The sequence below is a fragment of the Symphalangus syndactylus genome, chromosome 4 (genome assembly GCF_028878055.3).
Source record: "Symphalangus syndactylus isolate Jambi chromosome 4, NHGRI_mSymSyn1-v2.1_pri, whole genome shotgun sequence".
Classification (NCBI taxonomy): domain Eukaryota; kingdom Metazoa; phylum Chordata; class Mammalia; order Primates; family Hylobatidae; genus Symphalangus; species Symphalangus syndactylus.
In genome coordinates, this window is record NC_072426.2 from 63506964 (window position 1) to 63520428 (window position 13465).

The window sequence follows — 13465 nt, forward strand, 5'->3', positions numbered from 1 at the left end:
ATAAGTCATCTGCCTCTAAAATTGTTAATTTATTCACCCTCTATGACATGTTATATCTTTCAGTTTCCACTGTGACTGTTCTTTCACTTTACCTGGACTTCTGGCCCTTTGACTATTCCCACCCCTACTATCTCTTAAACCATCAGATCTTCCTTTTCTTGCATTTATTTCTTTATGTAGTTTAGATTCCATGGTCTATCATTTTGAATAACATTTTTGCCTGAGACCTGAACTTTTTTATACTTTAATAATTTATGTATAATAAAGTATACATGTATTTGTGTGACTCTTTACTTAAAATTTGTCTCTACTCAAAGCTTCCTGACGACAGAGAACCAGGTCTGTTTCTCCTTACTATTGCATGCCCGATGCCAGTCATAATGCCTAGCACAGAGTAGGTGCTCCACAATATTTACTGGATGAAAGAAATGTAATTTAAAATGAGATATCAGTTTTCATATATTCAATTAACAAAGATACATAAAAATAACAACACTGAGCATTGAAAAGGGTTGGAAAAATAGGCAGTTACTAGCAACAGTTTTTAGAATGGCAATTTTGCAACATTTATCAGAAACCCTAAAAATAAACACATCTTTTCACCCAGTAGTATTACTTCTACCATTACTTGTATTCTAAAGAAATTGTCAAGGATATTAAAAAAAACAATGAAGGATTCAGTGTACAAGACTGTTCATCAATACACTACATATAGTTGTAGGGGAACAATTCTATTGTCCAACATATAGGGATTGGCTAAATAAACTAAGATATATGTACACATTGAAACATTATTAAGCCATTCAAAATAACATTGAAGATGCACACTTAAAGACATGAAAAGACACCCACAATAAAGGATGATGAGAAAAAAAGGCAAGTTATAAAACAAATTTATAATATATTTCTATTTCTGTAAATTAAGTTAAACAACCATAGAAAAACTCAAAGAGAAACAGTAATATGACAATAGTAGTTATTTCTTGGTAGTTGCATTACAGGTAATTTTTGTACTTTTCTTTCTGTTCGTATGCATTTTGTGCAAAAAACACATACCAGTTTCACAATAAGAAAATAAGAATTTAAAAAAGCAAATCACACTGAGTTGCTTTGATGAGATCCTATAGATTCAAAGAAAGTCTGCTAATTGTAGCTAATAAAACAATTTTTTCAGTGACCTATAATTTCTGTAATATTTATTTCTGTTTTGTCTAAAGGACATATTTAGAAACTAGCAATGAATATGCCGAGTGAAAACTGCAACTACTTGTTTAAATACCAGAAATGCCAGAACAAAATATGTACACCTCAGGAAACTAATATCATATAAAGTATAGGAAATAAGGGAAAATATACTGCATGCTTATCATATTGGTTATTCTTAAAAACTAAAATAAGGATTTAATTATATTTTAAACAATTTAAAAAAATACAAATATTGTCTTCTTGGATTTAATATTTATGCAAATATTATTATGTTATCCAAAGAAATAATTTTAATACACACAAAACTTTTAAGTGCTTATTAAATTGTTTGGTTTATTAGGTAGTATTTGAAGGGTTTCAATCATGTCCTAATGACTTAATTTTTCATCTACCGTCATAAACTAAAATTACACCACATTATTATTGGGTCAACTCAACTTCACGGTTTCATCTAAGAGTTTATTGGAAGAAACAAAAACAAAGAATAATTTCTGAAGTATCTTTGGGACTTTGTGGCTAAGTCTCAAATTGGCAAGGACATTAGTAGTGTGGCCATCAGTTGTCATAAAATCACATGATAAAAGCTTTATTTAAATAGAAGCTTATTTATTTCAGGATGACAATAAATTGTTCAGAAATGGAGATAGTAAAACTATTCATCCTGAAATTTGGAAAATGTTCAAGTGTTTGGAAATATTTGGATAAAGTTTGGCTCATTTTTGTTTAATTTTTATTATCCAATTTTCATAGGGAAGTTCTGTTTATTCAAGCCAAGTACAATTAATATTGGGTGTTTGTGTGTGTTAGACATGTGGTTATTGTGTAATTTTATGTTTGGGGCCATTTGAAATAATATCTCATGAGAATTAGATCATTAGATTATGAAGAAATGCTAAAAGCCTTGGGCGAGAGTTTTGGAGTACTTCTGGAAATAGTTTATCTTCTTTTTTTATCTTGAAAAACAATCAATTTATCAGGCCTAATACATTTATTTTAAGGCCAGATGCTTATGTAATTTATGACAAGGTAAAACCTATTTTTTTCTACTTCTTAATTTTCCTGAAGTGAAACAACTAATTTTTAAAAATGAAAAATGCATTATTTGAAATAAATCACAGCAGAGCTACTCAAATAGTCCTTGAAAAATATTTATTCAATAAATAATAAGTTAATGGCCATTTTATGCAAAATAAAACACTATTTACTTATCTTTTCACAATAACTCAAAAGTAACTTTTGTGCTTCATCTACATAGGTTTCCTGCACCATACACCACAGAAAAAGAGATAGTTTTATGGTCTTTTCAATTAAAACAAAATACGCAGTATTTATCACTAGCCATATATTTTTCAAAACGGAGGGTATTACCTTGCATGATACAAACCATTGCATCTAGATAATAACATATTCTTAATAGGTATAGTCATACATTCTAAATTAAGCATTTCATTTAAACAATCATAAAAGTTGAACAATGCACATGTGTGCACGCGCACACACACACACACACACACTCACTCACATACATACCAACCAATCTTCATAGAGATGGATGAACAGTGACACTCAATAGTTACAAGAATAGAAAAGGTAAAAAATTTATCACAAATAGGCAGAAGCAATGTAGTGTATTTTGGTTGGGAGCTAGAGGTAGAATCTGAATCTCAGAAGGAAAAGAAATGTAAATGGACATAATAGCACCCTGGTGAGTTGTGGGGTAGAAAAGAGAAAATAATTAAAAGTTATAATTGGAGTTGGTATTTCTCATAAGGCAGTCATTATCAATGAGACAGTGCCACTGGATTGACAGGAGAGATTAAGAGGAGATAACACAGGCTATTTCCTAATGTAAGGATTACAGATGGTAAAGGTCTTTTCATCAATGTTTATACGTTTATTTGGGATATATGTTTATTCTATATTCTATTTTACATTCTGTCAAAGAACTGCCTTTTGGATGGAAATTGTGCATTATATTTAGAGCATCAGAACCAAGAGCAGCAATCTTTCTTCTGCACAGGGCTGAGGAAATACGAAGTTTGGAAAGGCATCTCTTTAACTGATTTTGCTCTTGTCCTTGCTAGTTCCCATTTTAAAACTTCTATTGCCTAGGAAATATAATTCCCTTTTAAGAACCATTCAAAATACTTGAAACTTCATTATCTGGTCAGGATAGGTAATAGTTATCACCCACATAAGCTCAGTATGATATAGAACTCTAATTTGAACCCAGGTCCAATAATTTTTACCTAGCTTTCATCAAATATTAATTGAGAACTAAATATGTGCCTGGCATTATGCTAGGTACTAGCAAAACAGACAGAATTGTATTGTTTTAACCAAACAAAAAATAATGCAATTTAGTCTTCCAGATCTCAGAATTCTATAGGTCAGTTGAAACAATAATTTCCAGAAAAAAATTGTTCCTAAAATTAACTAGTACGTTGCTTCCCTGGAAGGACAATACCATGATCCTTTACCTCTAATAATATGCCATTTTAGATATTGTATAGATGTCAGAGACGGTGGCCCAAAGAAAAATGAAGGAACCAGTAGATAGTATGAAACAAAGAGAACAGCAGACCATTATCAGATCATCCCACCTGTTGACTAGATAGTCCCAGTTGAGTTGTATCCAATTCCAGGCCATGTTCTTCCCATAGCTGTTATATGAGATATATCGAATGACTGTAAACACATCCTGAGTTTTAATAAGGTTTGTGTCCTTGAGCAAATCCAAATACCTAAGAGAAGCCAAACAGAAAAACAATTCAAAGTGAACTTTTAATGTTCACCCTTAACTAAATTCCAATACAAAATAGTTTTCATGCCAGCAATTCAATTCTTGAGGTATCAACTGACAAAGTTAATTAAATATGACAAATGATGAAAGACAACTTAAAATTTTCTGATATGTTTAACTGTTTTTAAAGACCAACCTATGATTTTAAAGACTAGTGGAATGTAAACTATAAAACATTTAAAATTAAATTATTTTAGAAGCACCAAAAACAATTTTAAAACACAGAATTTTAACCATTAATATTTTAAAACAGGATTTATTGAATAGAGTACTTCACACACACACTTACCTATTATCCCACTGGATTTTTAAAAGAAGCCAGTAAATTAAGAGAAAGTATCTATGCTCTTATATTCTATAGGAAAGCAGTTGTTTGCTCCATCCTAGATTGTAAGAAATAATCCTATAATGTAACCTATATGGTTATATTAGTTGGCAATAATTAAGAATACAAATAAGTACAAGATAAATTAAATGACTAAATGGATAGGTTTAATTGTATGCCATGGCTATACCTAGAGTAGCACTTCTAGCCCAAGATCTTACAAGCGTATATTGTATTGAAAAAGTATTTCCAAATAAGGTCAGCACACATTTTATTCACTATGACAAGGGAACCTCAAAAATAGATGTCTACTACTGATAGATTAGATGTATTTTCATGTTACTCAAGTCTTGCTGCCCCGTGGCATCCTACCCATTGGCTTAATTAATTTATATCTTTAGGAAGATATGAGATAATAATTACAACAAAGGGATCACTGTTCAACTTGAGTTGTGAGCCTTTGAGAGTCAGCCTTTGTCAAAGAGGAAAGATATTTCTAAATTATGTATGCTTTTATTAATATATCAAGACCCTTAGCATACTTGACACAGAAATTTACCCTAAATGAGACTGGAGAAAACTCAAGCTTAAATAAAGTCCATGCCACATGAGAAACTGGAAAACACAACCTCTTAAGAACAGGTCTATAGTTCAGCATGTACTTTTGTGCTATGCCAAAATGGCATGGGAGAGTGATTGTACATCGTAGGCAAGGTGAGGTGAATATATGACTGAGTTTAAGGTAATGATCCTGGTTCCTTTGACTTGTGGGTCTTGTTTATGGGGACCTATCAGTTTCTTCAGCCTAGCAATAAGAGGCAGGGATGCTGGAAGACCTGATGGGAAAACAAAAATACCATACATACAGCACAGGTACTTCATGAACAGAAGCAAGTGACTGGGACCACTGCTTTCATCTCTGGATGACAGATAGTGCACCAGAAGGTAAAATGTGATCAATGAAAACTCAGTGGACTCTGGCCCAGACAAAAATAGGTAAACACCTTAAGGCCAAAGCAGCAAAAATCAGAGATGTCTTTCTCCATCACCACAAGGGTGGCATCTCTCTCTGTGCAGAAGGACCATGAGGAAGGGAAGGAACTCTAGAAGACTGAACATTTACTCCAAGAGACTATTTCAATGAGAACTCTCGTTTAACAACTCATTTAAAAACTAGACTGGCAGACAAAAATAGTCAACATCAGTTGTTCTCCCTCTCACTGGCTCATCACCCAACAGTGTGAGAACTCTTGGGAATAATTAGATAGAAAATCAAGGTCCTACATTTTCTTTGCACTTGCAGTTGTGTGGGTAAATCTACTTATATGAAAATACAACATATCAATCACATGTTTCAAATAAGAAAGGGATTCCAAGGAAGCTCATACTGCAGCCTGGACTTGCTGCAGAATCTTCTTTTACTCCAGTCATTATTTGAAACCAGAAGACTCTGTAAATGGTGAAAGTAACACACTCAAATGTGAGATATGTTGCTTCCAAAATTAAAAAAAAAGTTTATTAAGCCCACTAAAATAATCTTTTTCTGTGGCATGTCAGTCAAGGTGCAACAAATTTCTTTTACTTTGGAGGGAATGTTGTGATATGCTCTAAACTATTGAACTTCCAGAAATTGCACTAAAGTGGTGGGATCCTGAATTTATTTCATCCCCTAGTTCACAAGGTTCTTACTAAGGCATCTAAAGTACTTGCTAATTTTCCTACCAGATACAATCAGCACAATGCCATCAAAGTAACGAATTAGTGATGTTTTGTGAAATGTGAAAATGATCAAGTTCTTTTTTTTTTTTTTTTAAATAGATACTAGGTCTCACTATGTTGTCCAGGTTGGTCTTGAACTCCTGGGCTCAAGAAAACCTCCTGCCTTGGCCTCCCAAAGTGCTGGGATTATAGGCATGAGCCACTGTGCCCAGCCAAGATGATCAAGTTCTTGATGAACTGTCATGGCAGAGAGCAGGAGAATTAATATACAGCCCCGAGGAAAGAGGCCAAAGGTATATTATTGGCTCTACCTGGTAAAAGCAAACTGCTTCTGGTTGTCCTTTTAAATTGGTATTGCATTGTAATTTACTGTTTACATTCTGCCTCTCCCATGAAGCTATAAGTATCTCAAGGATAGATGTCATTTTTATTCATGTTTTATTCATTTTTATTTCCACAATCTATATATCTATACATAGAAAGGACACTGTAAGTTTTGGTTAAATAAATGAAGTAAATAACTCAGACACTATAACTAAGCAAAAAATGAATTAAGAAAGAAGCTTGTTGATTTCGAGTATAAATGCAGAGTGAGAAATGAGTCATAGATGAGCTTTGTGCCTTCTGAGTAAAGTGTAAATACATTTGTGGCAGACACTCCTCTTTCTCTACTCACAGAGCCCAGTTTTGCTCTGATACCATTAGATATCCTTGATCTTAGGTAAAACAGACTTCTACACCAGTCCCAGATAATTCTAATTGGCTCAAATCAGCCAAAGGAATTCAAGTTCACCCTCATGAGCAAAGGATCAAGTAGTAGACCAGAGTGTGACTCACAATGATGAAGGGTGACCCAGTTCTGGATTATGAGGGGAATTTGAGACAATTGTCCTGTTGGCATAAGAGACAGAGCCTTGTGAAGAAACTCTTTTGCTCGTGTCCTACCTCCATTACATATGTTTGTGTAAAAACAAAATGTTTCAAGCTCCGGAAGTCATGAGACATCCAACGTGTCAATCACTGAAAATCAGAAAGAGAAGAGCCTGGGTCCTGGGTGAAAATGTTGAGCTGCTGCACACAACTGGAAGCTACCTACCTCCAGAATGTGTTCCTATGAGATTACGTTTCCTTATTGTTTAGGCCAGTCTTACATGGATATTTTGTTTCTTGCAGGGAAAATAACTTTTAATGGATTTTTCTGGCAACAAAACATCATACTTTAATCTGACTCTTAAAGAGACTGTGACACATAAACTATTAAATACCATTTATATATGTGAAATAAAAGCCCAACTTACCTTGACAAAAGAGTAACGCTCTTCACTGATGCTAATCCATAGAGCAGTTTTTCTTTTTCTTGAGCTAATGAAGTTTTCTGGTATTGCTCAAGAGTGTAGTTCCATGAAATCTCATTGCCAGAGTTCTGCATCCCATATCGATACACCAGAAGCCTGAGATTTACGGGAAGACTAGAAGAAGAAACAGTGTTTCAGAGATTTCAACTACTCTTTTCGCAATTGTCTTCTGAACATAACAATGTGAGTAATCACCTTACAGTCCCATTTAGCCACTGCTCAAATAACAAGGAAGCATTGTTCAAGGCGTCTCTGTCTCCCATCTTGCACGCAAACCCTAACACGGAGGAACGGAGTAGCCTTAAAAAACAAACACACACAAATCCAGGGCCTTAAGCACTTTTCAACAAGTCTTAAAACAAAAAACAAATGTTAAATGAATTTTAGTTGTTAAAAAGTGAGAAATAACTTTGTGACATGATCTCCAGCATCATTCCATCCCAGAGAATCTGCAATAGGCTTCACTTGACCTTGGAAGTATTCCTGAAATAAAAGTATTATGTATAATAAGTAATAATTTACATATCAGTAGTATCCCAATTATTATACTCAGCAGCCCCTGTTATAATGTGTTTTCCTACTAATTCAGAGAACTTTGCGCTTGTCCTTAGAAAAACAATGTATTTAATTTTTATCACATTGCAATTTTGCTTCAATCCTGAAAATATAAACCATCCTGGACCTTCCTGTAATGTTTTATAAAACTTTGGGTAAGGACCTTTTAACAGCTATTTCTTAGTTAACGTATGTAATAAATAGGAAAACACTCAACATACTTTCTGCACTAAGAAGATTGTTTAAGCATATACGAAATAATAAAAATAACTGATATTTGCATATTGCTTTAGGTTTTACAAAGCACTTTCATATTATTTGATCCTCACTATCCCATTACCGTAGGCAGGCAAGTGCTGCCATTCCTAATGTACAAAGGAAATTAAGACTCACAAATGTCAAATCATTTGTTCAAGATCTTTCATTTTGTAAATAGAAGAGCTAGAGATTTGAATCCAGAATTTGTTTAAAATTACAAGTGTCCTACTTGCGTGCTACAGAAATCACAAAGCAAAGAAATGGTATTTAGATGACTACATATAATAAAATCTCAATGCGGAAATACCGGCAGTAAGAATAAGAAGATATTATATTTTAGAAGAATAATTCATTTTAACATAAAGTCCATTTTTAAAAAGATCTAATTAGTATTTATTGTTTAAAATGTTGTAATTTTAAGTAAAATATTAATTGTTGTATTCCTTCTAACACTAAAATGCACCTAAGTGGTGTATGTATGCAGAACAACAAACTCTGATGTACTTCAAATTGAAAAAGAATAGACGGCGTAGCTCTGCTTTGATTAGTCAAGTCATTGCACTTTCTTTTGATTCCACCTGGCAAGCAAACATGGTTTACGTCCCCAGGAGCTCCTTCTCTCAGAAAGCATCCTATTCTACTAATGGCTAAACATTTACTTTCATAAGATACCATAGCATTAACGTCACCTCAATCATAGGATATAGCTCTTTATCATCTTCAAACATGCTAATGATGTAGGTTACAGCTGAAATGACTCTCTGCCATGGTAAAAAATCCTCTTCCCTTTTGAGATACTTGGTCAAGTTCAAAGCCACCTTATAATCTAGAAGTTGAGCTCTGAGAAAGACAAAAAAAAAAACAAAAACAACAAACCCTCAGTTAATTAAAAACCACAGACTTTAGTTTCCATTTAACTGAAAGTTCTGGTGATCAAAGCATCCCATGTTAATGAGGATTCTTCCATTCAACAATCAAGGAATTGCATTTATTGGTTGAAGCCCAATCAAAAACTTTTGTCCAAAATTATATAGTAGGGCTTTCATACATTCAATAGTAAGGCATTAAGATGTACATTTGAAAAAGCACAACAGCAAAATTTCAAATAAAACAAAAGCCATTTAGCTGTACAGTTAATATTGACAAATAGAAACTTTTAAATTTTAGGTTCCCAAATGGATTATAACATATAAATGCACTGTTATAAATGTATTTTGTTGAAATTATTTACATTTGCTTATGAAGAAGATACATAAATAACAGTACTCATTAATCCTGAATGCTTAAAACATTCAAATGGAACTTTTATTTTCCTTTATAACATCTTCTTTCTTATACAATTCCCAGTAATAGTCATTAAAAAAGTAAATTTTTCTCTTCTATAAAATTTGAAGATACTATTGACATTTCAAAGGTTAAAGAATCCACTTTCTTCCCCTTTCGAAAGAATTTTAGAACCTTTTGAAATCAGCTCAGCTTTCCCCACTTCCCTGTCCTGTTTTTTTTACTCCCTATCTCATGAAATCACTCTCTCAAGAAACCACTGGTCCAAGAATCTCTATTTCTGACCCTGCTTCTAGGGAACTCAACTCAAGACTACTAGCATTCTTACTCAACTTTGGGTCTCAAACTCTATTTATGTCCATAGACAGACAGCAATTCTGAAGGCCAGACTTGGTTGAGAATTTTCTTTGTTCGAAAATATTCTGTTTATATAGTGAGAGCCTAGCCTGGGGGACTTAAATTATAGAAGTTTACTATATTCTATAGTGTAGAGAGGTTGGAAGCTACAGCTTAAAATTTCCACCAAATAAAATGGAGAAGAGGACAAAAGTCATATGACAGCATTCTTGCTCTTTATATTGGGCTAAGGCACCTAGGAAGGTGGGGGGACTCTTAGAGCAGAAGGTTTGTTTTTTGTTTTCCTGAGTGTAACTTGGAAAGACTGCACAGTCCTTCTTAGAGAAGCCTGAGTTAAGTAGTTAAGTATAGTGTCTTGTCAAACATGGCTCTCTAGAGGGACAATACAAATGGTTGACAGGTACCTGGGGGAGTAAAACTGACCCCATGTGCTTGGGTTCTTCGGCAAGTTTTTCAGGTGGTGTGAACGGCACAAAAAGTTCCCAGCTGTCTAGTCACTCAACTGAACTTGCCAATTAAATTCAGGTTTCTGGCGTAAAACAGTCATTTTGCAATTAACTAAATTACCTTTGGATTCGTTTCCCATTCCCCGTCTTCTCACTTCCTTTAAGGGAAGTCCATGAGAGGATGGGAAAAGCTGCTTATAGAGTTCTGTGTTGTTCTCTGGTCATCTCTGCAAACACTTACAAAAATGTTTGTATCTAAGGTCCATGATCTTGGCTTGACTGATGTTCATCTGCTGGTTCTTATTTGCTAACGTGGCCGTTACCTTGGATATCCTTGGAGCCAGTGGCCCTTGAAACCTGCCTGAAATTCTGCTTAGATCATTAGTTTAGATGGTCCTTTCAGCTGTTCTCTTTGCCATTCTTCCCTTACCCAGTGACTCCTGCCCCCACCCACAGGCTTGACAGAGAGCACACTCTGCTTTCCCTTATGTTATTACCCACCCTCTCCTGGCTGTAGCAAGAAGTGGGCTGAAGAAGATAATATAAAGTAATTGCAAACAGAAAACAAAAAACAACAAAAACTATTATAACAAGCAGGGGGTGGGGTGGGGGGAAGAATTATTTCTGTGTCTGTTTTGGCAAGGCCCCAAGACTAAGTCTCTTGGCCTATGCTCCAAAAAAAGATGCAGGACTCCAAAGCAGGACTAACATGGTCAAGAACAGGACTGTGTGAGTCTTTGCTGATAGCCCACCACCAGCCTATAAAAGAGGCTGGAGAAACTAAGGAGAGACATTTTAGTGGAGGCCTTTCGAAGAGTGCTGTCAGTATACTGAGTACACTATAAATGCTCTCCCATCCAAGGGCTAGGGGACCAGATATTTTTCTGTCTAAATAAGACTCAGGAGAGAGGTTTCAGTGGGACCACTCGAAGGGGTTTACCTGTGTCTCCTGGAACTTGGAGGCACCGTGGCTTGGTGTCTGACACCCTGAGAAATCTAAAAGATGAGAGGCTATTTGGCTGCTGCTCTGGCCTCAGAGTGAAGAGATGGGACTGTATGGGGTGGCCTGTTCTTCCAAATATTGCCAAGGAAAAGCATACATGACAACTTCCTATGGACCAGAAGTGGGTCAGAAGTTTCCACCTGACCACCTCAAGGAAACTGCAGGAGAAAGATCCTTCTCAATGGAACGGATATGGGTGACAAAAATCCCATAAAAACACAACACAAGGAAAAGAATCAGCATTAAACATCAACAAAGTTCAGAGAGGACCAAAAGTAGGCAGCACATCAGGATTTTTCTCCCTCTCACCTAGTCTCCCTCCCTGTTCTCTTTGCCTTAACTTTGGAGAAACCAGAGGCAGCACGGTGACTGGGGAGACGTAGAAGTTCCAAGCAGAGAAATAAAGAGGAAATCAATCACCCCATTCCCATTGCAGGTGACTGGCCTGAACCTGGCCTAAGCTGGGGTCAGGGAGAAGCTTTAAATGAAGTAGAAATCTTTGATGATTTTACTTGACTGAGCAAATTGTGGAATTGAGAGGATTTGGATGAACTAGAGGTGATGGGTAAATTTCTTACCTTGACCAAAAAGGGCATATGCCCAGCCAGGGCAGTAAGAGTACTACCTCTTCAGATAAAGTTGGAAGAGACAGGTGAATAAAAAATACATGTATTTTCAGATGTATCATTTAGTTCTGATTATTAAATATAATGGTTACTACATTCATTTGAACACCTCAGTAGACTTGTGTAAATTCTAATCCTGCCAGAGTTGATCGCTTATTTACGCATTTCTTCTCTCTTCCACCCCCTCCACCAAAGCTTCTTAATGGTCTTAGCTTAAGTGGTCTTCAAAGCTGTCCTCTTGGCTCTAACCAATGCTGGTTGAATCTGTTTCTCTCTGAGTCCCATTCTCCTGATGTGCTGCAGAACATCATTGAGCCAGGTGATAGCTCAGGTATTTTCTAGTTCTCTTGTGTGATCCTGCATATGTTTTCAATTTCAAATTTGTTTCATTTTCTTCCTCTCCACAGCTCTTCACAATTTTATGGGGCTGTGGCCAAGGAGCTAAGCAAATGTGAGAAAGTCTTTCAGTAGTGTAAGTTATTTGCTTTGTACTCAGTTCCTCAGAGAGAGGTGTTCAAGAGGCTTTCACTTCATCTTGGAATAGAAAGGACCTCCTATATTGTGATGCAAATTAAACTGTAAAGATAGTATGTTCTCTGTAATTTCTGACAGTGAAGAAGCTGACCTTTGGAACAGGACAATTTAAAAATAAAAACCAAATGATTCTATTTTAAAATACTCATTGATCATTTTATTTCATCATTTAATTTCCCAGATTCTATTCTACACAGTGCCTGGCACATAGTAGGTCCTCAATGTTTATTTGTTAAATGAGTGAGTGGTATACTGTAATATAGTGAAAATAATCTATTACATATCCAGGAGGTTGAACTTGGAGATTCATTAGAACATCATATTGTCTATTGGCTACAAAATGAGTGTAGATTACAAATTCAGAAGAACTCTTCTAAATGCAGCTTCACTACTAATTAATGGTGGATGCATTTTGGTCATGTAATACAATGTATTGAGTTTCTACATGCCAGATAATCTTTTGTTTTATGTCCATTATCTCATTTATTCCTCACAGAAGTCTTATAAGGTCATCTCTACTTTGGTGATAAGAAAATTGAGCCAGAAAGAGGTTAAGAGACTCACTTAAGGCTATATGGAACCAGGATTTTAATGGGGTTCAAGAGCCTGTTTTTGAACCCCATAATTCCTTCCTTGAAATATGGCAAGGTTTTCTGACTTTCAATATACTATCTAGGAACTCTATGTAAAATAGTTTCCCCATGCCTTTAGTACTACTATACTATTCTTCCAGCTCTCTATTTAGTCAGTATTTATTATCAACTATTATTGGCCATGTACACTCAGGAGCTGGGTTTGGGTGCCTACCCTCATGAACCTTCAGTTTGATGGGTGAAATGCACAATTAATAAACAATAACAATAAAATATTATGAGGAAATATAGGGTCCCATAAGAAGGATACCCAATCCAGAGAAAGAGGCCATGGGAGGCTACTGAGGGAAGTGGCTCCTCATTCTTAGTACATTGCTCATATCTAGAATGAGGCCACTACA

The 13465-nt window shown here is 35.3% G+C and overlaps 1 protein-coding gene across 4 annotated transcripts in view; it reads right to left on the bottom strand.

Annotated features, from left to right (window-relative positions):
• Positions 1–13465, bottom strand: part of ENPEP (glutamyl aminopeptidase) — an 86730-nt gene that overhangs the window by 4958 nt on the left and 68307 nt on the right. For 3 of the 4 annotated variants that reach the window (XM_055273978.2, XM_063637228.1, XM_055273980.2), the window contains 5 exons: positions 8911–9061; positions 7818–7891; positions 7604–7708; positions 7352–7522; positions 3810–3950 (listed from right to left, as the gene is read on the bottom strand). In XM_055273978.2, the coding sequence (XP_055129953.1) occupies positions 3810–3950; positions 7352–7522; positions 7604–7708; positions 7818–7891; positions 8911–9061 (642 nt within the window). The remainder of the gene's footprint in view (positions 1–3809; positions 3951–7351; positions 7523–7603; positions 7709–7817; positions 7892–8910; positions 9062–13465) is intronic. The other variant, XM_055273981.2, reaches the window with a different exon arrangement.